Source organism: Notolepis coatsorum (assembly GCF_963971535.1).
Source record: "Notolepis coatsorum genome assembly, chromosome: 7".
In the NCBI taxonomy this organism is placed as follows: domain Eukaryota; kingdom Metazoa; phylum Chordata; class Actinopteri; order Aulopiformes; family Paralepididae; genus Notolepis; species Notolepis coatsorum.
In genome coordinates, this window is record NC_140171.1 from 119,494,050 (window position 1) to 119,519,877 (window position 25,828).

General features: G+C 49.2%; 1 protein-coding gene across 3 annotated transcripts in view; it reads right to left on the reverse strand.

The window, feature by feature from the left end:
- herc56.1 (HECT and RLD domain containing E3 ubiquitin protein ligase 56.1) overlaps positions 1-25,828 on the reverse strand; it is a 64,422-nt gene that overhangs the window by 11,236 nt on the left and 27,358 nt on the right. For 2 of the 3 annotated variants that reach the window (XM_084319366.1, XM_084319368.1), the window contains exons 13-17: positions 22,857-23,014; positions 19,559-19,630; positions 11,319-11,420; positions 10,337-10,426; positions 10,099-10,230 (exon numbers count right to left, since the gene is read on the reverse strand). In XM_084319366.1, coding sequence (XP_084175492.1) covers positions 10,099-10,230; positions 10,337-10,426; positions 11,319-11,420; positions 19,559-19,630; positions 22,857-23,014 — 554 coding nt within the window. The remainder of the gene's footprint in view (positions 1-10,098; positions 10,231-10,336; positions 10,427-11,318; positions 11,421-19,558; positions 19,631-22,856; positions 23,015-25,828) is intronic. The other variant, XM_084319367.1, reaches the window with a different exon arrangement.

Genomic DNA, 25,828 nt, shown 5'->3' on the forward strand with positions numbered 1-25,828 from the left:
TGTACTCACATGGAGGTCTCTCTGGGGGAACTTCTGTCTTCCCCTCTTATGTGAGGAGCGGAATTGACGGGGTTGCCCTCAGTCGCCCGTGTCTGTATCTTATTGACCGGCTTCCTGCTGCTCGTCCCAGACAGCATGGAGGGGACGTCGTCTGGTGTTTTCTTGTTAGAATTCACCATTGATGTGTTTCGGGTTCTTGACATGCATATAGCGCTGGCCCTGGGTGCTTCCTATGTGGAACCACTGTTATATACTCGTACTGGCAATCGCGTCTCGCTCTTCGCCATATCGAGATATACCTCATCTCCTGTACCTACTGTACTATATGAACAAAAACAAAGCACCCTTGCACTTGACCAGGCCCCGCCCCAGTGACCTCCTATAAGTCACCAGGCGTGGTCATACTCGCCCTTCCTCTTTTTTCGTTTTCCATCATGGACGTGCTTTGCACCCTGTGTAACTAGTGTTATGAAATGCAAAGAGAAATTGAACAATGTTGGGTTTTCGCCGGAGATTTGCCAGCCCCTGGAATCTTCTCGGCATGTTCCAACGGCATGTCGGGTCTGTCCTGGGGTTTCCTCGTCTTTTGACAGCAGATCGAGGGACGGCGTGCGATGTGTAGCTATCGGGCTACCTCGCACTCAGGTAGGCTCTGTGCCATCAGGCATTAACGCTGGTGTTAGTAATACTGCTTGTTGTCCTGTGAGACAACCGAGTTGTGTATTGGCGCAAGGGGCAGGATATCTGGGTAAACGTGACTTTGAGTTGGACGTTTTCCAGGCTATCCTGGAGCGCGCTGCTAATACTAATGCTATAATTCTGGGTCACTGTTCTAATGTTCCCCGCTGTGGGATGTCACCGCTTTTTCCTCCTCTTAACCGGTTCATTGATGAAGGTCAGTCGGTAGCTAATGTGGGGGGTTTTGCTGAGACTTATTTACCCTTTTTACGGGTGAATGGGTTGACAATAGGGCGCAGGGCAGGTGTGCCTTGGCTGGAGAGCCAGGTAGCATCGATCCTGTGCCCCGGCGGGGTTAAACGGTGTACCACCCGGAAGCCGATGCTTGAGAGCAAGTCGGCCCGGCAGGTGGCAGTATGGTCTGATGATGTTTATACTGCCATAGGATGGAATTTAGCTGCGGCCAGTGTCGTGGCTCAGCTGATTGTTTTTCTATCCACATTAGCGTCGGGTAGTGGGGCTACAGGGCCAGCTTACGCTGAAAACATTGTGCGTGTTTTTGGGGTTATAGAAATCTTGAATCAGTCGCAAGCTATAACCGCAGGGAGGATCAGGATGCTATATCAACACTTGTTAATAGGCATCTCTGGTTGGAGCAGTCTTCCCATGGGGAGGAGGAAAGGTTTCTTCTCCTTAAGGCTCCTCTTTCCGCGGAAGGACTTTTTTGTCGTCCTGCGGAAACGAGGGCGGTATTTGGCCTGGGCCCCACACCGCCTCACGCTATGCAGCCAGAGGTGAGAGCACGGCCTCGTCAGCGACTATGGCGAGGCCCTCGACCGGCGGCCATGTTTCCCCCGCCGGAGGTACCCTGGGCGTTACGTCAACAGGTGTCCACAAGGCCGACAGCCTTGGCGGCCGAGGGATCGGCTACATTGGATGAGCACGGCCTAAGAAACCGTCGCCGTCCTGCTGTGTCCAGCCCGCTCTCCGATCACTCCCTCCCCCAACACCAGAGGAAAAGGGGCTCTGATTCGTTTCCTTTGGCTGCGGGCCGCGGGCCTTCAATGAAGCGCTTGCGGCCCCACGTTTCGCTTCTCATGGGGACAGGAGCTGACACCCAGTTGATGGCTGAGCCTGGGTCTGTCTGTGAGAATGTTGTGCTGTCACGTGGCTCCCTCGCCACGCGTTATGCGTCTGCGATTGGTGAGCCTGGTGTTACGTCTGTCACCTTCAAAGGTTGTCAGCAGGGGGACTCGAGGCCTCTTCGAAAGAATGCTCAGCGTGGGTTTCCCCGACCTGACCTTCGCCAGGCCGGGTAGCACGTTGGTGCCTCCCACTCCCGCAAGATCGGCAGTGGTCTGGCAGGCTTGCGTGATTTGGGTGGTAGTAATATCACTGCAGGGCTACGTGTGTAGGAACCCATGGGGGCCTCACACCTTGCATGTCCAGCTGCAGAACAACTCCTCAGCATGTTCTGGAGGGGTGTTCAGTGGGGGAGCTTTTGTCACCTGGTATGATGTCAGCTTCTCCCGTATCAAACCGGCCCTTTCTGTCGGGGTCCCCCCTTGGGTGCGATTGCCTCGTGGGTTGTATCAGGGACCGTTGTCCCGACTCCACGAAACGCCCTGCCCGCACGGTTGGCGGGTTCAGAGTTGGCTACGCACAGCGGGAGGGACCGGGCCGCCTATCTACAGTTCCTTGCGGACCAGCGCCAAATGGCGGCGGGTGCGCTCTGGGAGTATCATCACATATGGCTTCAGCAGTGCCATATGTCGAAGTGGATGGAGAGAACGTTGAGGCGGGGGCTTGTCTTGCAGTTCGCACAACCCCACCCTCCGTTTTCAGGTTTGGTGCAGACCCTGTTGTCGGGGTCGGCAGCAGTGACAGCTCTGGCCGACGAGATCCAATCTCTATTGGCGAAGCAAGCCGTAGTCGTGGTCCCACAGGAGGACGCGATGTCGGGCGTCTACTCCCGTTATTTTTATTTTTTTTACTTTATTTTTTAGCGTTTATCGCTTTTCTGGTCAAGCATGACCGACAGAAAAAGGTTGAAATGGGATGTAGAGCAGGGGAAGACATTCTGAGAAATGACGGCGGGTCCGGGAATCGAACTCGTGTCCCCCAGATCCGTGACGAGCACGGTTTTCCCCGACGCAGAAATAGCGCCGAGATATGCGGTGAGCTACGGGAGCTCCCATACTCCCGTTATTTTCTGGTGCCCAAAAAAACGGGAGGTGTCAGACCTATACTGGATCTGTCCGCGTTCAATAGTCTGATTGTGGCGAGACGGTTCAGAATGTTGACCGTCAAACACCTGTTAAACGCTGTCAGGGTGGGGGACTGGTTCACCTCCATAGACCTGAAGGATGCGTATTTTCACATCCCGATTTTCCCTCCTCACAGGAAGTTCCTACGGTTCCTGTTTCAGGGCGTGGCGTACGAATACCAGAGGTTGCCGTTCGGCTACTCTCTGGCCCCCCGCACATTCACCAAGTGCGTAGAGACCGCGCTGGAGCCTCTACGTCGTCAGGGGATACGAATTATTTTCTATCTCGACGACATTCTGCTCCTCAGCCGGTCGGAGGAGGTCGCCAGGTCTCATACCAGGCTGGTGGTGGAATTCCTCACCAAGCTGGGTTTTGCTGTGAACTGGAAGAAGAGTACGCCTCTTCCCAGTCAACAGGTGGAGTACTTGGGCTTGGTTCTAAGCTCAAGGCCCATGAGGGCAACCCTCTTGGAGCAGTGGCGAGTGTCTACCCTCGACGCGCTCAGGGGTCTCCGTCCTGGCGGGACGGTTACGGCGCTGTATGTGATGCGCCTGCTCGGTATGATGGCATCTGCTCACTCTGTGGTCCCTCTTGGCCTCCTCTTCATGAGGAGGATACAGAGGTGGTTTTCCAGTATGAAAATAGACCCGGTGAGAGACAAGTGGAAACGGTTGAAGGTTCCCTTGTCAATACGGGGGGATCTCGCCTACTGGAGGAGGCCTGGTACCCTCACCAGTGGGGTCCCCATGGGCGGCAGGCGGTCACACGTCACGGTCTTCACCGACGCCTCCCTCACGGGATGGGGGGGGACGTGTCGGACCAACGCAGTGGGGGCAGCTGGACGGTCCATGCTGCCCGGTCTGCCATGCACATCAATGTGTTGGAATTGAAGGCGGTCCTACTGGTCCTCAAGCGGCTCGGCCACTTGGTGGTGGGCGAGCACGTCTTGGTCAGGATGGACAGCATGACAGCAGCGGCGTATATCAACAGACAGGGTGGAGTACGCTCCATCCATCTGCACCGGGCGGCGTTCGAGCTCTGGCTGTGGGCGTCTCGCAATCTGCGCAGCCTGAGGGCGCTCCACATCCCTGGCAGGGAGAATGTGGGCGCAGATGTGATGTCGCGGGGCGGTCCTCGTCACGATGAGTGGGGACTACGTCCAGACATAGTCAGACAGGTCTGGGACCGCTTCGGGGAAGCCTTGGTGGATGATCTGTTTGCGAGCAGACAGTCCCACCAGTGCCCCTTGTGGTTCTCGGTCAGTCGGGGGGACGATCCTCCCTTGGGGGTGGATGCCTTCTTGATGTATCCATGGCCGCCCGGGCTTCTGTACGCTTTTCCCCCCATACATCTGATAGGTCAGTTGTTGGAGCGGGTACGTTGGGAGCGCAGGACCTTGATCCTGATTGCGCCGGACCAGGGCGCAGCTGTGTGGTTCCCGGTCCTGATCCAGCTCTTGGTAGCCCCGCCGTGGCTTGTTCCTTGGTCATCGCGGGCCCTCTCTCAAGCGCACGGGTCTCTGTGGCAGTTCCCTGTGCTGGGCCAGCCGCTGATGGTTTGGCTGGTGAGAGGGTGAGTCTGGAGAGGATGGACCCTTCTGTGGTCGACACCATCTTGAACGCGCATGCTCCCTCCACTATCGCGGTTTACGTGGGTAGGTGGCGTATTTTCCAAGAGTGGTGTAAGGTGGGGGGCTGGGACCCGGTGTCCTGCCCCCTGGACGCTGTCCTTACCTTCCTTCAGTCTATTTTTGATAAACGTCGGCCTCGACGGTGAGGGTATATGCTGCGGCTATATCCTCTTGTCATGAGGGGTTTGAGGGCATTACGTTGTTCAGCCACCCTCTTGTGAAGCGTTTCCTGCTTGGCGCTCGGCGCCTTAAGCCAGTGAAACGTTCTCTGTCTCCGAGTTGGGACCTTCAACTGGTCCTCGGCCGGTTGTCCGAGGCCCCGTTTGAGCCTCTTGAGCGGGCGTCTTTGGAACAGCTGTCTTTCAAGACTGCTTTCCTGCTGGCCATCACCTCCGCTAAGCGCGTGGGTGAGCTCTGTGCTCTCTCGGTGCGGCCTGAGTGCTTGTCTATTCGTGTCAATAGCGGTGCGACTCTGAGGCCTAATCCAGTCTTCGTGCCAAAAAATATCCGGAGCTCTTTTCGCTCCAGGGATATTGTGGTTCAGGCGTTTCATCCGCTTCCTCACGCTGATGAGTTAGAGGCGAGCCTTCACCTGTCGTGTTCAGTCCGGGCTTTGGGGGTTTACCTCAGCCGGACTCAGGACCTCAGGGCTACCGAACAGCTCTTTGTTTGTTACGGTGGCTCTCGCGCTGGTAAGGCACTGTCGAAACAGCGCCGGCTCTCGCGCTGGTAAGGCACTGTCGAAACAGCGCCTGTCACATTGGTTGTGCGAGGGCATTGCCCTTTGCTACACGTTGGCTGGGCTGGCCCCCCCTGGGGGGGTCAGGGCGCACTCCACTCGTGGGGTGGCGGCCTCTGCCGCCTTGTTAGGGGGGGCCTCGGTGGAGGACATCTGTGCTGCGGCCTCCTGGTCCTCCCCGGGTCCCTTCGTTAGGTTTTACCTCATGGACATGACTGGGGGTTCTGTCTCCCAGGCGGTTCTGAGGTCTGGAACCTCCCCTGCGTCCCGCCTTTCGGTGGGTTAGCAGGGATGTGTGGGTGTGAGCCACGAGGTGATGTGTCACACATGGTCCGCTTGTGCTGTGCGTTTTAGGGGTTCTAGTTCCCTCTTTTTCGCGCTTGGGTGGAGTTGACTGCTGCCCCCTCTTCACTAGGAAGGGGGGGTGACGGGACTCCCCTCCCCCCTGGTGGTAGGGCTTACGGGTCCTCAGGGGGTACATTTGTCGGGCCTCGCGTCTGCTCTGCCCCATATCTCGATATGGCGAAGAGCGAGACGCGATTGCCAGTACGAGTATATAACGATAGGTTATGTATATAACCTAGTTATATGAGTACTGGCTGAGCGTCTCGCTCTTAGCGCGCCCTGAGGTCCCTTGAGGGGGTTTTTCCCTGATGAGAGACGCTCAGCCAGTACTCATAACTAGGTTATATACATAACCTATCATTTTGGGCCGGCGCGCCTTGGTTGCCCAATTTATAGAAACAGCGTTTTTTATGCGGGCGACTAGGAAGGAGATTTTTTTTCTCTACCGAGCGCCAGTGCAAGACTCGGTGACTTGCGTGCATCTCCGGGGGGAGATGACGGAGTAGATCATTACATTGGCGGAGGGGTCTCACGCCCATGAGGTGGGCCGCCAGGTGCAGCGCATTCACGTTCTGTCCATCTTGGTGGCGCCCTCTGTGATGTTTTAGATCGACACGCGTACCTACCCCCCTCTTACGACTGGGGATGGCGGCGTGACTAGGACGCAGGACTGGTTCTGGTCATGCCGGACCAAGTCAGTTAACCCGTTGTCCGCCGGGGCGCATATCTGCTGTTCTGGTACCCCGAAGGACTTTGTGCTCTGTCCGGGCTTCGCAGGGATTGATGTCGTGGATATGTGTGTCATGTGTATGCCACTACGGCTTGCCCATAACAGTGACGTGCTTGGTCCATACTGTGTTGTACCTTGCGCTGTGTTAGGGGGCCTGGTCCTTCTCCATTGTGTCACTCCTCCCTCCCCCTGCTGGGCAGGTATGGGAGGGGGCTGTCGAGGTGGTTGCTGTCAACCCCTCTAGGCATCCCTGTGTAGGTCCCGGTCCGCCAGGCCCAGGTCCGGACTCATTCCCGTCGACCTGTTGGCCTGGGTTAACCCTTTGAAAACTGAAACACTCTGTTTCTAGGTTTTTCTTGGTGGGTTAAGGGAACAACCGCCTCCTGTTAAACTAAACATAGGGGGGTGGTTGGTTCCCCGCCGGTGTGTTGATAGCGGAGTCGACTCTCGGGTTAGGCCGGGCTTGACCCCGTCTGCCTGCGAGTGTGCCCCCGCACTTTTCATGACGTCTGCCAATCATGTCAGCCTTCTGTGCCTCGGCCTCTCTAGGGGGTCGGGTTTTTGTGGAGGCTGCGACATGGTGCACAGCATACCGAACGCCCCTTCCGCCAGGGTGCTGTTTCACAGTAGACCCCTTAGGCGCCTGTCTAGTCCGCAGTGCTCCGGGCACAGGTCGAGTTACGCTTTTGACCTGTTGCCAGAATTGAGGGATCAACCTCTTTGGGGGTTGTCTCCCCGGTGCGCCGACTGGCCCCACAGTGTTGTGGGGGTGTAGCCTCTGTGGAGTGCTTCAGGGCGGCGTGCTGTAGGGGGGAAGGGCCTGCTCTTGGATTGGGCCCTGTCCGATACGCTGGCGATGTGGGGGGTGGTGTCACTAGTTACCGTCTGGTGGGGTCTCGATGCTGCGGCATCGTTGGCCTCACCAGGCCCCCTTTTCCGGGGGGTCCTGGCCCTCAGGCTGTTCCTGGGGCTGGGTCCTCCTTCGCGCTCCGCTGCTACGGCCTTGCCACGGGGTTGGGTTCTTGGCCTTTGACCCCGTGATGTTAGGGGCTGTAACAGGTTTTTTTCCCTTCCCGTTCATTCCCTAGTGGCATGTGGGATGCGCGCCTGAGTAGTCGCGGGTCCTTCTGTGTGAAGGTAAGTCCCACGATCTGCTCACCCTGTGCGTTGAGTTACTAAACCCTCTTCGCACAGTCGGATCCGATTCCCTCCCGTCCCCCTCTAGGGGGGTCCGGGGGCTCGGGTCCTCCCCGGTTCTGATGGTTGTGGGGGGCCTCAGCGGGTACATTTGTCGAGCTTCTGCTCTGCTCAGCTCCTGTGCTCCACTAGAGCGCAGAGCGTAAGCTATACGATATATAACATACGGTTATCCTATAACCATAGTTATATGAGTATAGCGAGCGCTCTGCGCTGACTCACTGAGGACCCCGTAGTCTTCGCCTTCGGTGGTGAAAGACTTGGGAAGGAGCTGTTCGTATGGCCACGACCCCGCTTATGTAGAGGAGCGGATGTGGGTGTGGCCAGGCGGATGGGTGTGTACATGGAGAAAAATTATTCAGTGCTAGATTGGATAAAGGGATAGTTCCACTAGAGCGCAGAGCGCTCGCTACAGTGGCGGCCGCCACTGGGGGGCGCTAGGGCGCCGCCCCCCCTTCAGGCCCTGCCTGGTTATATGAGAGTAGAACAAGAATAAGTATCTTTTTGTTTTTTGTTTTATAGCCCTATAAATAATATAAACATGTTTAAAATGAATAATATTTACTCATTTTAAGTATGTTTGTATTTCCAATGCACAATATAACGTTATTATCGCAATTAAAAAACACTCGTTTTCCAGAGCAGGAAGTGACATCACGTTTTTTTTTATTTTTCCGTATTTCTCGGCCCGGGCTATACGCGATATCGCTCTGAGTGCGCGTCACAGTTTGATCGCTGTATCCGTCACAGCCAATCAGTGCATAACGCGTTGTGCGTTGAAATATGACTATTATGTTGGAATCTGGGCGCGATTTGAAGCGGTCTAGCCAGTAGCGTCAAGAATATCTGTAGCCGCATTTCGCGGAGACGCTCTCTGATTGGCCGACGCCAGTATTTTTTTCCGGAGCAGAATTTCACAGAGACGATCTCTGATTGGCCGAATCCAATTTCTAATGTTCCAATTCTAGGTTATTCCGGCTAGGTTGGTTCCTAGGTTGGTCGGTGGAGATAGTTGTGTTGTTGTGAGAATGATGCAGGCAGCTGTTTGTCTTAGACGAGCGTGCCGTGACTGCAAGTTCTTTAGACTGTTAAGCTTAGGCACTCTTTCAAAGTTGGTTAAGGTTAGAGTTTGTCTTAGAGCATGGCGATAGAACGCCAGGTAGTTTGCAGTCTGTTCGAGCGGAAATGGACAAAGGAATGTACTTGTGTTGTGCTAACGAGCTAACACTTGGCTAACAAGCTATATGGCGGATGTAGTCTGGAGACAAGACTACAGTGGACAGTGGTCTGGAATACATCATCAGTGGATTATACACGTTTATCAAGCTCTCCTGCCCTGGACGTTTCAACTAAACAGTGAGTCTCTCTCTCTCTCTCTCTCTCTCTCTCTCTCTCTGTGGTTAATGTTAACGTTTGTAAATAGTTTTTTTTAGGAGCAGTACTGTTAGGCTACTGCTGGCCATTCATGAAGCGAGACATTGCAGATTGTTTATTTATTTTATAACACAAGACTATGACTACCAACTGCCTAGCCAGCCGTGTATCAATCTTGGATGCAATAATAACGTTACGTCGTTACCACACTGACTATGTCGATGGCTCATTGATTTAACTACTGCAGCTCTCTCGGATTGAAAATACGTGGATTATGGCTTGTTCAATATCGTCTATGTTTGAATGAATGAATGAATGAGAACTTTATTAACAGATTGCAGAATGGGTACAATACAGTACGGCTCAATACACACAATTGTTAAGGGGATGCAGACCAGAGAAAGACGTTTGTCTTGTTTACATCAGGGTCCCAGATTTTCGATTCATATCCATAGTTTAATAGCTAGCCTTGGCTCGTTTAACAATATGCAAAATATGTGTACAGCCCTGTACTCATACTGAAGTTATTCTTGGTATATAATAGGTCTGATTGTGTAACAAATCGATTCCACGTCGCGCTGTGTGTGAGAGAGAGAAGGAGAGAGGGAGAGATGTTTGGTATAGCGCCCCTAGTGGCGAAGTACCCACCGGCCGCCACTGGCTCGCTATACTCATATAACTATGGTTATAGGATAACCGTATGTTTTGCCTAGTCTTGCCTAGGTTTTGCAGTATGAAATGTTATTAAGGTGCTGGGAAAATATGGTGCTCAAAGTTCTCTTTTGGCTATAGGGCTTTTATCAAAGAAAACATTTATATCTTCAGAACAAGCCACCTTTGTGATTGTGTTTCACACTAGAAAACATCACCCATTCCATGCACAATCTCGCCGGTCATACTGGATGTTCCAGGAGTATCATAAGTTGCCCATGTGTACATAGGCCCATATTGTGTTATTGTTTAGAAACATTGAAATGGTCTGTTGGTGACGTGGACATTAATTAATGTAATTCTGTATAGCAAAGAAAGGTCTGTAGCTCTATTATATATTGACAATACAAAATGAAAAGCAAGCAAGAGAGAAGGACTTCCAAGAATCATATTTGCAAAAATAATGAAAATTATAAACAAAATTAACCTCTACAGGACCAGGCACTTCAAGGAAGCAGCAACGTTCTCGCAGGCAATGGAGGGTATCATGTAGCAGTGTTTCACGTCCCACAATCATGTAATTTCTAAAACAGATGCCAAGGCCTTCCAGATAACGAGCCTGATGTAAAGAAAAATAACACAGACGCATACTGTAGTAAGTATAAAAATGATCAATGTGTCCAAAAGAGTTCACAGAGTAGACTTTTCTTCAATTAAGTACTTACTTCGGTTTTTGCGTTGTCAAACACCCACGATTCATATTTGGTTTCTTTATCTAAGATACAGGGATATGTCATCAGGAGGGAAAGCCTATCCTGTGAGGAAGAATTAATTAAAGAAATTAAGGTTAAGTGATATAATGGAAACAAGGGCTGGGCAATATATCATTTTTTTTTTTTTTATAGTTGATTGTCTATCTGGGGGGGGGGGGGGGGTTATGTTGTGGAATCGTGATACAGTTTTGTATAGGCCCACTGCTACAAAGCAAACATTTAAATCAGATGTCTCATGTATAAATGTATTACCATCAATTGGATTATTGGATTGGATTATAAACATGTTATTTATAGGGCGGCCGGGTAGCGCAGCGGACTAAGCGTCTGTCTACCACCACAGAGACAGTGGGATCGAATCCAGCTGTGGTGCTTCCGGGTTGGCCGACCGTCCATACTAACACAATTGGCAGTGTTAGCGGGTGGGAAACCCGGCGAGGGTGGGTCCTGGTCATTGTAAACAGCGACTCCTACAGTTCGGTCGGGGCGCCTGCACAGCAAGGGAACGATCTAGGAGAGGTAGTGTGACCTTCCACACGTTACACTCTCCCAGTGAGAGTCTGCGCTGCCAGGTGAAAAGAAGCGGTGGGCTGGGTACACATGTGTCGGAGGAAGCATGCGATAGTCTCCGCCCTCCCGGACCAATGGTAGGGGGTAGAGTGCGCAACGACCAGGAAGGGGATTGGGAATTGGCATAACGACTAACATTGGGATGGGAGAAAAACGGAAAAAGAAGGGGGAAAAAGATAATAAAAAATAAATAAATAAAAAAACATGTTATTTATTTCCATACCTACCAAATATTGTGATATAGGTCTAGCTTTTATCACTATAGAAACTATTCTGTCTGCTTATTGTGATATAATTGCTTTCCTTGTCACCCAGCCCTAATGTAATGATACTGTTTTCAATGACTTTAGGTAAATCACCAAACCTTGCCAAAGTTCAAGGCTTCTGCCACCTTGCTGGGATCCCGAATTCGAGATTCAGGAAAAGGGAACTGTATCCATCGCAGCTCTTGCTCCAGGAATCGAATCTAAAGATAGAATTAGAAAACAGGTGCTTGTCAGCTTGACCAAGTATTTAAAGGGGCATTTCATCTCAATGCTATGGTCTTTAGTTCACTAGATGTGTGGTTGTAATGCTTTGTTTTGATTTTAATTCCTAAGACATCCTATTCACAGTACTAAGTATATAAAATATATTTCTAACTTAAGAACTACAAACGTTATCCCCCCATAAAAATCTTTAGGCTATGCTATTTCTTGATCTACATAATTTCATTTTGTTGTAAACAAAAGATTAATAACGAAGGTTATCCTATAACCCTAGTTATGTGAATACTGGCTGAGCTTTCTGCTCTAGCCTATTATATATTGACAATACAATATTTATATTCGTCATTCGTGCACTTATTGTGCGTGCGTTGAAAAAACTTCTATGCACCTACATCCACCGTGGCCACGCCTGCCCCGTGTTTCCTTAAAACACATGACGTGGTCACCTCCACGCCCTTCCGAGTCTGAATTTCACACGTGAAAAAACAGCCAAGGGTCCTCAGGGCGTGAAGAGCGGAACGCTCAGCCAGTATTCACATAACTAGGGTTATAGGATAACCTTTGTTATGTTTCATCTGTCTGAGCGTTCCGCTCTAGCCTTTATTGGGACCAAAAAGGGGGAGCGGACGGGCAGCCACTGATAGATGCACCCCCTGAGGGCCCTTGCACCCATCAAAATGGAGAGGGGGGTCTCGTCCCCCCACTCGTCCTAACAAGGAGCGGGGGGATAGGGAACTCGGACCAATATGCATAATAGGGAACAGCCACTCTAGGACGCACAACATGAGTGGGACCGCATGTGAAAACACCCTGCAGTCCACACCCACACACTCCTGCTAGCCCACCTGGTGGCGGGGCGCAGGAGAAGTCCCGGTACTCAGGACTGCCTGGGAGACAGAGCCCCCAGTCATGTCTATGAGGTAAAACCTGACAAAAGAGCCTGGGGAGGACCAAGAGGCCGCAACGCAGATGTCCTCCACCGAGACCCCCCCCAAGCAAGGCAGCAGAGGCTGCCACTCCACGAGTGGAGTGTGCCCTGATGCCTGCGGGGGTTACCTGTCCGGCCAAAGTGTAGCAGAGGGCAATGCCCTCGCACAACCAATGTGACAGGCGTTGCTTGGACAGCGCCTTACCCGTGTTGGGGCCACCGTAACAGATAAGTAGTTGACTGGTAGCCCTGAGGTCCTGTGTGCGTCTAAGGTACACCGCCAGCGCACGGACAGGACACAACAGGTGAAGGCTCCTCTCCGCCTCACCTGTGTGAGGGGGAGGGTGAAAAGCCTGTAGCACAATATCCCTGGAGCGATAAGAACTCCGGATATTTTTTGGCACAAAGGCTGGATTGGACCTCAGAGTAACGCTGCTATTACCCTGTATAGACAGACACTCGGGCCGAACCGAAAGAGCGCATAGCTCACCCACGCGTTTAGCGCACGTTCAACAGGCTTGAGGCGCTGTGCGCCCAGCAAGAAACGTCTCACGAGAGGGTGGCTGAATAACGTTTTGCCCTCAAAGCCCACATGACAAGGCGGTCAGGTGGCGTAGCGGAGATTGCGCTCGTCACCAATGCAAGAGGCTGCGGTCTCGACTCCCGGAGTCAGCATTGCCTTGGCGTGGGCTGATCGTCATACTAACTCGTTTGGCTGAGTTAGGGGGAGGGAAGTCATAGGTGGGAATCTGGCATTGTGGACAGCGACGCCTACAGGTCAGGTCTGGGCGCTTGCTCAGCGGAGGCAAGACTTGATGAAGGCAGCGTGACCTCCCACGCGTTACTCTTCACCAATGAGAGTCCTCGCTGCCAGGTGAAAAAAGAATCACTGGCTGTCGCCGCACGTGTCAGAGGAAGCGTGCGGATGACTTCAGGGTTCCCTTGTACCGACCAGTAGGAGAACATGCGCACAACAACCAGGCAGGGGAGGGGGGGAATTGGCACAACGACTAAATTGGGACGGGGAGAAAAACAGAGAAAAATCAGAGAAAGAGAGAATAAAAAAATAAAATAAAAAACCCACATGACAAGAAGATATAGCCGCGGCATATACTTTCACTGTCGAGGCCGAGAGCCTATCCAGGATAGACTGGAGGAAGGACAGAACCAAGTTCAGGGGACATGATACTGGGTCCAGGCCTCACACCACTCTCGAAACATACGCCACGTCCCTGTGTAAACCGCGGTAGTGGACGGAGCACGCATGTTCTGGATGGTGTTAATCACAGCAGTGTTAAGACGCATCCCCTGCAAATTCAACCTCTCAGCAGCCAAGCCATTAGAGGCCGCCCCAGGACAGGTGGTAGAAACACCGAGCCGTATGCCTGAGAGAGGGCCCACGTCGACCAGGCCGCGGTGGGGCGACCAGGAGTTGAAATAGGGCTGGGAACCACAAAGCTGTGCCCCGGTCTGGCGTGACCAGGATCAAAGTCATGCGCTCCTGGCGTACCCGCTCCAACAGCTGGTTTATCAGATGTATGGGGGGGAACGCATATAGAATCCCGGGCGGCCACAGGTACGTCGAGAAGGCATCTACTCCCAGAGGGGGCTTGTCCTTCCGACTGACCGAGAATCACAGGGGGCACTGATGGGACTGGCTGCTCGCAAACAGGTCCACCGCGGCCTCCCCGAATCGGTTCCATATCAGTCTGACTATGTCTGGGTCCAGACCCCTCATGAATGAATGAATGACTTTTATTTATATAGCACCCTTCACAGCACAAATTCACAGGGTGCTTTACACTACAGCTTATATAAAAAACACAACAAAACTAAATCAGAAATAAATGACAACAACAACAGACAGCAGTTAAAAAACAGTGAAACCAGATAAAAAAGTAGAATAAAAGAATTTGGATAAAATCATGAATCACTAATTAAAAAACAAAACTATATGAACAGTGAGGACAAGAAAAAGTGCCTATGTATGACCAAAGGCCTGTCTGAACAAATGTGTTTTTAGTTGTTTTTTAAAAGAGTTTTCAGAGGGGGCAGTTCTCATCTGGGTGGGGACCTCCCTGTGACATCAAATCTGCACCCACATTCTCCTTGCCGGGAATGTGGAGAGCCCTCAGGCTGCGCAGATTGCGAGATGCCCATAGCCAGAGTCTGACCGCTGCCTGGTGGAGACGGGGGAGCGCACTCCTCCCTGTCTGTTGATATACGCCGCTGGCGCTGTGCTGTTCTTCCTGACCAGAACGTGCTCGCCCATCACATGAGGGCGGAGCCGTTTGAGGACTAGAAGCACTGCCTTCAATTCCAACACATTGATATGTAGGGTAGACAGAGCAGGCCAACAAGCCTCCTACCGCGTTGGTCCAACATGTCCCCCCCCCCATCCTGTGAGGGAGGCGTCGGAGAAGACCGTCATGTGCGATGTGTTGCTGCCCATGGGGACCCCGTCGGTAAGGGTTCCCGGCCTCCTCCAGTGGTTGAGGTCCCCTATTACTGAAGTGGGGACTCTCAGGCGCTTCCGTTTGCCTCTCACATGGTCTATTTTCATACTGAAAAACCACCTCTGTATTTCCCTCCTAAAGAGGAGACCAAGTGGGACCACAGAGTGGGCAGACGCCATCCTGCCGAGCAGGCACATTACAAACCATGCCGTAACCGTCCTGCCAGGATGGAACCCCCCGAGCGCACCGAGAATATCCTCTTGACGTCGCTCTGAGAGAGTTTCCCTCATAGACCTTGAGCTTAGAATCAAGCCCAAGTACTCCACCTGTTGGCTGGGAAGAGGAGTACTCTTCTTCCAGTTCACAGCTAAACAAAGGCTGGTGAGGTGTTCCACCACCTGCCTGGTGTGAGACCTGGCGACCTCCTCCGACCGGCTGAGGACCAGAATGTCGTCCAGGTAGAATAAAACTCTTATTCCCGACGGCACAGAGGCCCCAGCGCGGTCTCCAAGCACTTGGTGAAAGTGCAAGGGGTCAGAGAGTAGCCGAACGGCAGTCTCTGGTATTTGTACGCTATTCCCTGAAAAAGGAAGCGCAGGAATTTCCTGTGAGGAGGGAAAATCGAGATGTGAAAATACGCATCCTTCAGGTCTATGGAGGTGAGGGTCAACATTCTGAACCGTCTCCCCGCAATCAAATGATTGAACGAGGACAGGTCCAGTATGGGTCCGATACCCCCTGTTTTCCTGCTTTATCAGAAAATATTGGGAGTCGACCCCACTCATCACGTCCCCCAGCGTCTTTTTCAGGACTGTGACGATGGCCTGCCTCGCCAACAGAGATTGAATCTCGTCTGCCAGGGCTGTCACTGGCCTCTAATAACAGAGTCCGTTTCAAACCCAAAAACGGAGGGGGGGGGGGGGGGGGGGGGGGTGAAAATGGCAACACGAGCCCCAATCTCATCGTTCTCTCTATCCATGCCGACAAATCGCAAAGCGGTCTCGCAGCTAACTGGCGCTGACCTGCTAAGAATTGTAGATAGGAGGCCCGGTCCCTCCCGCTGTGCATTGCGAACCCTGACTCTGCCAGCGAGGTATCTTGTGGGGTCGGGGTTTTGCACCCTGACTCCACCAGCGAGGCTGGGGTCGGGGTAATTGCACCCATGGGGGGACCTCGACAGAAAGGGGCGGTTTGAAACGGGGGGAACAGCAGTCAGCATGCCTATGTCAGGGAGTGGATGACACGGTTCCCCCGCTGAGCATTGTCCCGTCTTAGCAAAGCGCTGAGCCAGCTGGGGATGGCCTGCTCTACGGCTGGACATGCACAACGTGTGGTCTTTACTTTGCCTTGAGTAAAAGTTCGTCACACACTGTAACCCTGTAATGATATTACTATCACTCAAATTACGTGTGCCTGACACACTGCCGCTGCTAGGACTGGTAGTCCGGACGGGGGAATCACAAGCCTAATACCCAGCCTGGCGAGGGCAGGGCTGGGGGAACCCGCGCTGTGACACTACGTTGCTGTGATGCGGCCAGGGGTTTCCACTCTTGACAACCTTTTTTTGAGACAGGGGAACCCGCTCCGTCATCATATGTAGCGCCAGGCTCGTCAAGCGCACACGCCGAGCGTGTGGCAGAGGGGCCTTCTGAAAATACAACATTCTCATAGACAAACCCATGCGTAGCAAGGACCTGGGTATCAGCCTCTGCCATGAGAAGTGACATGTCGGGCCGCTTACGCTTCCCGGCAGGAATAGTAACGTGGCCCAACGCCAGAGCGGGAACAGAGCCTTTATTTTCGTATCGCATACGAGGGGGTGAACAGATAGTTTTAATAGACACAGTGAGATGATGTCGGTCTACTCCCGGGGGGGAGCCGGGCACTTCAAATTCGCCTGAACCTACGGCCGCCCGGGTCTGTCGGCACCGTGAGAACCCATGTCTCTGTGTCATTATGTGCTTTACACAGGGTGTCTAGGGCAGGGGTCGCAAGGCCACTAGTCGGGGGTCTCGCAGCAGCCGCTGACGAGACAATACTCTCACCTCTGGCTGTGAGGTGTGGGGCGGCGTGGGGGCCTGGCTATAGGCCGCCGGCGCCTCCGCTGATAAACCAAAAAGTCCATCCTCGGAATTCTCCTCTCCTCCTCCAGGGGAGACTGCTCCCACCACATATGTCAATGTTGAACGCGTCATCCCTTTCCCTGAGGCTATAGCTTGCAGCTGTGTTACAGATGCCGCATAACCTCAAAACCCTGCGCAAGGGTATTGGCGTCCTCCGGGCCCAAGCCCCCACCGCCTGACACCATTTTTGAAAGAAAAGCAGCTAACTGAGAAATGTTAGTGGTTGCCGCCAGGTTCTGTACTGCGGCGGTATAGGCCTCGTCGGTTCACTCAGCCATCGGCCGGGCCGACTCGCCCCTCGGCGTCGGCTTCCGGTCGGGGTGCCACTCTACCATATCTGGGCAAAGGACAGAGGCAAGCAGCTTGTCTAAGCGCGGCACGCCAGTCCTAAGCCCCCCCACCAGGCCGTCTACCTGTGCAAAAGGTAGATAAGCCTCGGTCAGGCCCTTAACACTAGACACCACCTGTCCGTCAGCGATATAAGGGTCCCGGGCTCGGGTCCCCCCCCCCCCCCGACACACGGGAGTGGAACCCCATTGGCTGTGGCCGCGAACGGCATAATACTGGGAAAAACACGTAATAACATTGCTTGTTGTCTGCGTTCACCCGAGTACAAACCCCACTGCGCTGTGCACATGCCGCCCGGTTGCATGGGGCAATGGGCGACAGTGACAGCGCCGCGTGTTGCCGTTAACGGCCATACCTGGACACGGTTCGGTTCGACTACCGCATACCGTCTGACGACGTTCTCCAGTCCTCTGCCACGCTGGTGACGGGAATCTGAAGAAAGTCCAGCATCGGGCACCCAGCGATACTCCATCTGGACGCGCTGGGGAAGTCCTGGAAAAGACTTCGATAGTCCAATGTCCTTTTCTCTTCATAACGTCTGTAACGTTTCACTGTTTGATGGCGCATATAGCTACCTTCACGCGTGAAAATAATGAGGAAGGGCGTGGAGGTGACCACGTCCTGTGTTTTAAGGAAACACGGGGCAGGCGTGGCCACGGTGGATGTAGGTGCATAGAAGTTTTTTCAACGTGCGCACAATAAGTGTGCGGATGACGAATATCCCCAATAAAGGCTAGAGCAGAACGCTCAGACAGATGAAACATAACAAAGATTGTGTCCTTGGGAGATTGTTAGAAAAATAAATCAGCATTGTTTCTATGGTACATTTTTTTTTAATTTTATTAGCTTGTGGTACATTTACACTTAACACTTTGCATGCCACGCCCGAGATTATTCTGGTTATTACCGCCCGGGTTGAATGCCCAATCACGAGAATATTCGTTTGTTCTTTTATTTAATTTTTTTTAGCGATCTGAAATCATATTTCATCAACCGTGTCTACCGTTGGAAATTCAGCTACCTCAGGCGCTCAGATGTGAAAAAAGCGCCCCCTATCGTCTCCCAGATGGTAATTCACCCTTTTGGATTAAACTCAATGAAAATGAATGAGAAAAAAAACCCTGCACTCCACATTTTACTTCTCACTCATGCAACCGGCGTCTACCAGCTTCATGCTGGACTCTCAGAGCAGCGGGGAATATGTGTTTTACAGTATACACGGTGGATCACTAAAAGGAGCGATTTTTTCGAATGGCGATCAGGAATTGGAATAATCCATTTGGATACCATCTGATCTCAGGTAAGGAATCTATGTTACCAGTCTAAGGATAATCAGACGTGTTTTCACGGATATATACGTTTTTATGTGATTATGTGATATCGCTGTTTGACTGTGCGCGCCGTCAGGAAATAGGAGACTAGATTTTCGGCTCGCCGCAAGAGCGTGCATGCATACACATATACTATCGATAATCTAGCGTTTATTTGAAAACGATTCATAAATAGGCCCGAAAAATGACAACGTTCTAGAATATTCCAGGAAAAGGCGATTATCAGGGAATCTCTTCTTTTTTCCGTGAAACCGAGTGCTTTTCAGAATGGTAGAAAACGGAAATGAACCGATACAAAAACAATCTGCTACAACAATGTTGACTGGAAAATGAGTCTTTGATAAGCGACGGGCAGATTAGACACATAGCCATAATTTAAAACATAGATTAGGCGATATTAACGCTAACATTGAAGTGGCCCTGGGCATTCAAGGGACTAATAAGGAATTAAACTTGGGCAGTGAAAGTGTTAAAGAGGAACAACATCACATTTCTGAATTCATAAATGTCATTCCTACTATATAAATGGTATATATATTGTTAAATAGTGCTAAAAGCGCAAACCTGTGATGAGATCAGATATAAAGTCTGAATCTGCTCCATACCCTGACAATGCACTGGGAAAGATAGTAAAGATGGCACTGAGAACACTACTAAATAAAGCTCATTTAGGTATAAAAAAATAAAAACTCAAACAAACATTCAAACTGTCTCCCATCCATTGTCTGTGGAGAAGTTCCAGTCTTTATACCTGATGACATCACAAGTTTGATTCTTACTTCTCTGTTTTATGGCTTTGGGAGAGAGTAGCTCATGTTCACAAATATTTACTTAATTGACCTAGGCCCCCTTAACATTGTTCATTCTTAATTTGGGTGGAGTTCCCCTTTAAACTGGCCTGTAATAGTTCAAGTTAGTGCAGGTACTTACACCCCGAAGGATAAATCTGATGTTTATGTGGAAGACTTTGTCTGACAGTCGTCTTGGACTGTTGCTGTTGACCTACAGTACAGGAAACATATAATAATAACATAACACACTTATCACACAATAATCACCTATGTAAATTTCCGATAAACTCAAGATCCTTGGTCTCATTGATCAGAATGACCTTCGCTGGAACAGCCAGGTAGATGCTATGACTATTAAACACTAATAGGAAATTATTTTTCCTCATGCGTTTCAAATGATTTTCCATCTCCACAGATGACTTACTGACTGGATACATATGACCTTTAATGGAGTAAGCTGCACCTGCATGGAATGCTGCCATCACACGGGCCCTTTCATCCCAGCTGGAGCGGGTACAGAAGAGTATTATCCTCTGCCTCCAGTGTGATAACTACCCAACTGCCCTGTTAACACTTAGGGGTGGGAATCACCAGTTTCATCACGATATGATACGATATCGATTCTTTGGACAACTATACGATATTTGCCGATATCACAAAGTCTGCCACGATACGATACAATTTGATTCAGGTGCCTGCGATCGATATGAGGCGATATTATGTGCCCATTTAACACAATCAGTCACATTTAGATCAACTAAAAAAAGGCTACGGAAATATCAATTGATGTTTTTATTTTTGAGCTCTTCCAGACATTTAAATGAAAAACAATCTATTGTTTTTAATACAAATAGACCTCCTGTTCACTTTTTATATATTGAGCTTTAAACTTTAAGTAAAATGTTTTGGAACTCACAACACGCAAGCTAAAACCCCTTCCTCTCCCAAACGTCCTACAATTGTTTTATGTTGCATGATGATCATGAATACATTTATTATGTATTCATGTTTAAATATCAACATTATCTGTCCATCCTCAGTAACACACACACACACACAGAATGCCCCTCCCCCAGTCCCCACACACAGAATGCCCCCGCCCCTCCTCCTCCTTCCCCTGTCCTCTCTCCTGTTCTCTCTCTCGGTTAACTGCTTAGCTTAGTTAGCTTAAGCAGCCAACGTGACGTTCATTTAGATATTTAACGCGACGTGGGCATAAAGGAATGGCGACGATGCAAAGCATGTTAGATGCATTTGACCCGTTGCGGGGAAAAAACTGCACAGACTTATATCGGGTCGCAAAATAGACGCTCTGTAGCACTGCTCTGCTGTCTACACGGAGTTTCACAATACTGGGCGCCGGCGGATATGACTCTCAGGATTTTCAAAATAAGAGTATCGCAATATGAATCGATCTTTTTACGTTGCATCGATCCTATTTGATTATTGATAATAGATCGATATATCAATCTGGATCGATGTATCGTCCCACCCCTATTAACACTAGGGCTCAATGACCTGGCTACACTGTAAAAAAAACAGTATTATTTTACAGATTACCGTAAATCCTCTAATAGAGGAGGGACCTCCAATAAAGGAGGGGCCTCTTATAATGGCCAGGGGTTTGATGCATTTAGACAAACACAGGCCGGTCTCTAATATAAGGTCGCAAAGCTAGCTAACGTTGTCATAATATCTAGATCTGTGGTGTCAGCTGGATGACGTTGACTTCGTTTGCAAACGTTAACGTTCGCTATCTATATGGCGTTGGCAGATGAGGCTGGCGTTGTCCAGTTGACACATTACAGATCATGATGCTATGATAGCGTCAGCTAAAGCTATTGCCTACATGTCAACAACTCGATTCGACTGAGGAAGTCGAGAAGGTACCACACGCTAAACTGTCCCCGGACCCCGCAACCTAGTATAGACAGTTCCAACTTCAGTGTGTGAATTACGTTAATCCCACAATTACTCAACTGCACTCAATATTTAAATACCAATGCTAGTCTAAATAAATGTAGACAGACAATGTAAGTATTAAAAAATAAAAATAATAATAATAATAATAATAATAATAATAATAATAATAATAATAATAATAATAATAATAATAATAATAATAATAATAATAATAATAATAATAATAATAATAATAATACAATAAAAGTCTGAAAATTAAGGGATTATGTCCATGAGTGTAATTTTTTTAAATTAAGGCCTGCCTCTTATATAAGCCTCTCTCTAATAAAGGCCTGGTGCTCTTTGCAGCTGAGGTAAATAGAAGACCCGTCCTATATTTGAGGATTTACGGTACTTTTGTTTTTCTACTTTAAGTGTAAATGCCATAAAAATACAGTAAATGACTTTTGATCAAAATATTAACCAATAGGGGCGGTTAGGTGGCCGAGCGGAGATTGCGTTCGTCACCAACCCCGGAGCTGTGAGCTGGATTCGCCTGTTCGAATCCAGCTCACAGCTCCGGGGTTGTCACCAGCTTGGCTGGCCGTCTGCACTAATACAATTGGCTGTATTAGAGGGTGGGAGAAGCTGGCGGGGTGGGTCCGGGTCGTTGTAAACAGCGACTCCTACAGTTCGGTCGGGGCGCCTGCTAAGCGCGGATAGGACTTGAGGGGGATAGTGTGATCCTCCCACACGCTACGCCCTCTCGATGAGAATCCGCGCTGCCAGGTGAAAAGAAGCGGTGATTGGCTGGACGTGTGTCGGAGGAAGCACGTGGTAGCCTCCACTCTCCCAGATGATCTGACTGTGGGGGGTAAGTGCGCAGCGACCAGGAAGGGACTGGGAATTGGCATACGACTAACATTGGGATGGGAGAAAATCGGAGGAAAATGGAGGGGGAAAAAGATAAAAAAAAAAAAAAAAAAATATTAACCAATAAATAAAGGTTGTAATCTGTAAATCGATTTAATAAGAATAATTTTTTTACATGATTATTCGATTGCTTAATTCTCTTGAATGTTAAATTACATTGAATTATATGTAAAAACACCCCAAAAAAAGTATTTGCTGCCAGACATTTACAGTTTTTTTAACAGTTTTTTTTACAGTCAATGACCTGGCAAATCTGTCTTTCATTTGCCAAAAATCTCCAATTTTTTTTTTTTTTGCTGGCTTCCCCAAGCAAGAACGGAAAACACGTCACTGTCAAGACTCTCCCATACCACACGTAACCTCAATACCTCCATACCCGATAACTCTCATTAATGCTGATAACCTGCAAAGTTATTCCTTATGTCTCTTACTAGTCATGTACTAGTTCTATCTCTACTTGTACTGTAGATCTTTTCTTCTTTTCTTGATATTTTCTTACCTTATATTAATAGTTTAGCTAAAAATAAATTAGCTAAAAGTTGTGTGTTGACTACTGCTATTAGAAAAATTTATTTAAACTGTGACATTTGCACAACACTCACAAAATACAGCTTTTGCAGGACTCCCAAAGTGCTCATCAGTGGCTCGTCACTTATTCTCTTCTCTTCATCTTCAATGGACAACAGTGACGCTGTGACAGATTGGAATGTTTTTACTGCCGTTCTGAAGTAAGAGTGGGGCATTCTTGACCACAGGCCCTCTGAAAGCATTATAGGAAACACAGATTCCTGTTACACAAATAACAGAAAACACATACAAAATCAAGGCAACAGCAAAAGTTTCAGCCCAGACAACTGATGCAGTCACCCTTCGAGCTAGCCTGACATGCCAGATCCATGGAACGTGGGCTAGCTCGAGAACTAGCTTGCATACGTTCCATAGGTCTGGCGTGTCAGGCTACCTTTGAGCCCCAAAAAAGACTAAATGTGTACAGTTGCATACAGTCCGACCTCAAAGTCAGAAAAATACCTCTTGACTGGCCACTGAACAACAAAGAAATGGGACCATTTTCAATTCATAATGACATTTATGACATACACAACATACAGATTAATAATCTAATCTAATATTGAATAATATATATATATAATATAATATATATAATATAGAAATATTGTGTCTATTACTAGGCTTGCTTAAATTGTGACGAAACAAAGGAGAACATGAATTATGATTTTTCTTTGCATCTTTGACAGTGAATAACACCATGCTAAAAATGACCAGACATGAAAAACTGCCACTGATCTCATTCAGTACCTTCTTGAGATCATGTGTACAGAAAACCTAAGGAAATTAATAAAGGGAAGATGATTAAACAGAAGGTTTTGTAGATACAGTACTGAATTCTCCCATCCGGACCAATGCAATTTGAAATATTATTATAGAATGTAAATCTTTTCCAAAATGGTCGACTTTCGCGACCAAAACAATAGAAAAACGAAAACGTAACACTTTAACCTATTGGTAAACTAACGTATTGATGATAATATACATTATAACTGCTGTTGTGACATGGTTATGATGTTTATACTTGAGTCTAGACAGATTGATTTATGACGTGATGTCATTTGCGGTCCGGCCCCGGACGGCACGGATGGAAGAGGTTAAACAGATCCTAACAGTAAATAATACATACGAGGGGGAGGGAACACATTAGGAGGGGGTGGGTGGGTGGGAGGGGGGTTCAGACATTTACGAGGGCCAGTTTAGAATTGCAGCCTCCCGTAGGTGCCGAGAGCGGTTTTGAAGGTTCACATTTTTTTACGGCTGTGGGTAGGGCGTAACATTGATGTGGCATAATTACGGAACGTGTTTAGTCCCTTGTTTGAGCCGAATCTGGGTTGGACATGATTTGTGGAGCTCCCTCTGGTGTTGTGGTCATGGTATTCACTGACCTCTGGTAAGTATTTCGACATGTGCATGGGTACCTTAGTGGTGTAGTGCATCTTGTAGACCAGGCCCATTATATATTGAAATTCTTTATTTGGAATTACCCCATGAGATGAACCATCTCGTTTTCAAGGGGGTCCACAGCTTACAAAATACATAAATTACATATCTGTATTAAACATAACAAAACAAAAAGAAACAAACAAAAACCAAACACAAAACAAGATAAAATTAATAATAAACAGGTTCAAACAACAGCAAACAAGAGGAACATAAGACAAACAAACAATAAAACACAGAGCACATATTCAAGTGATTGCTTCAAAGATCTGTTATACTATTATTGGTGGAAACATGAACAAGTAATCTCAAGGTGAGAGGACAGCGCAGTTTTAAACAGTTGGGAGGATGTTATAGATCGAATATGAACTGGAAGATTATTCCAGTCAGATGGACCTTTGAACATGAATGATTTTTTGCCAACTGAGGTGGTTACATTTGTTGGAACTTTAAAAAATAGCTGTGCACAGTGTCTCAGTTGATGTCTAAAATGGCGGCGCCATTTTAGATGGTGACGTCACGGTGTTGGTTTGGTCTGGCTCCTGGTTTACACTGCTGGTTAGCTGCCTAGTAAACATGGAGTGTCTTGAAGGTCAGTCAGTAAATGCAACGTTGCCTACCAAACAATGGGACTGCGGTGGTTCTTTTTGTATTGCTCCTTGCTCCTGACAGACCGGCCCAGACAGTTCAACCAGCGTCGTGGAGAATTTAGCCAGCAGCAAAATGCTCCGTGACGCTGGTTGAACCGTAGCTAGGTAGCCAGCAGGCTAAATGCTCTGCGACGCTGGTTGAACCGTAGCTAGGTAGCCAGCAGGCTAAATGCTCCGCGACGCTGGTTGAACCGTAGCTAGGTAGCCAGCAGGCTAAATGCTCCGCGACGCTGGTTGAACTGCCTGGGCCGGTCTGTCTGTCGAAGACCGAGGGAACCGCATCGGGCTTCAGCTGATTAGTGGTCTTCTGGACAAACCTCCCACCATCAACAACATAATCCGAGGCAATGAAGTGTTCGCTGCAGATCTTCATTCCCTGTCCAACAGGCTGATCGCGCCGCTTGAGTGCAGCCAGCCAACGTGCCAACAACACTGTTTTTTTCACTGGTAGTTTGTGGAAATTAACCAACTTTCCTCTCTCTTTCACACGGTAAAATTAGTTTGAACAGCCAGGAGCAATACAAAAAGAACCACCGCGGCGGTCCCGTTGTTTGGTAGGCAACGTTGCATTTACTGACTGACCTTCAAGACACTCCATGTTTACTAGGCAGCTAACCAGCAGTGTAAACCAGGAGCCAGACCAAACCAACACCGTGACGTCAGCAACAAAATGGCGGTGCACATGTTCATAAATGCTACATAAATGGACATAACAAATCGTTTTTTCTTAGAAACGCCTTATTTTTATAACGTGATCTTTTCTGTGGTTTATCTAAATACTAATTTGATGCTATGACTATGTTTATATCGCTATGCTTCATCTCCCCTTTAAGGTTTTCATACATGGTGCAGTGGTGTGTCAAATATGGGCAGCCAATAGCAAATCTGCATAAACGGTTGAATAATGTGTTTAG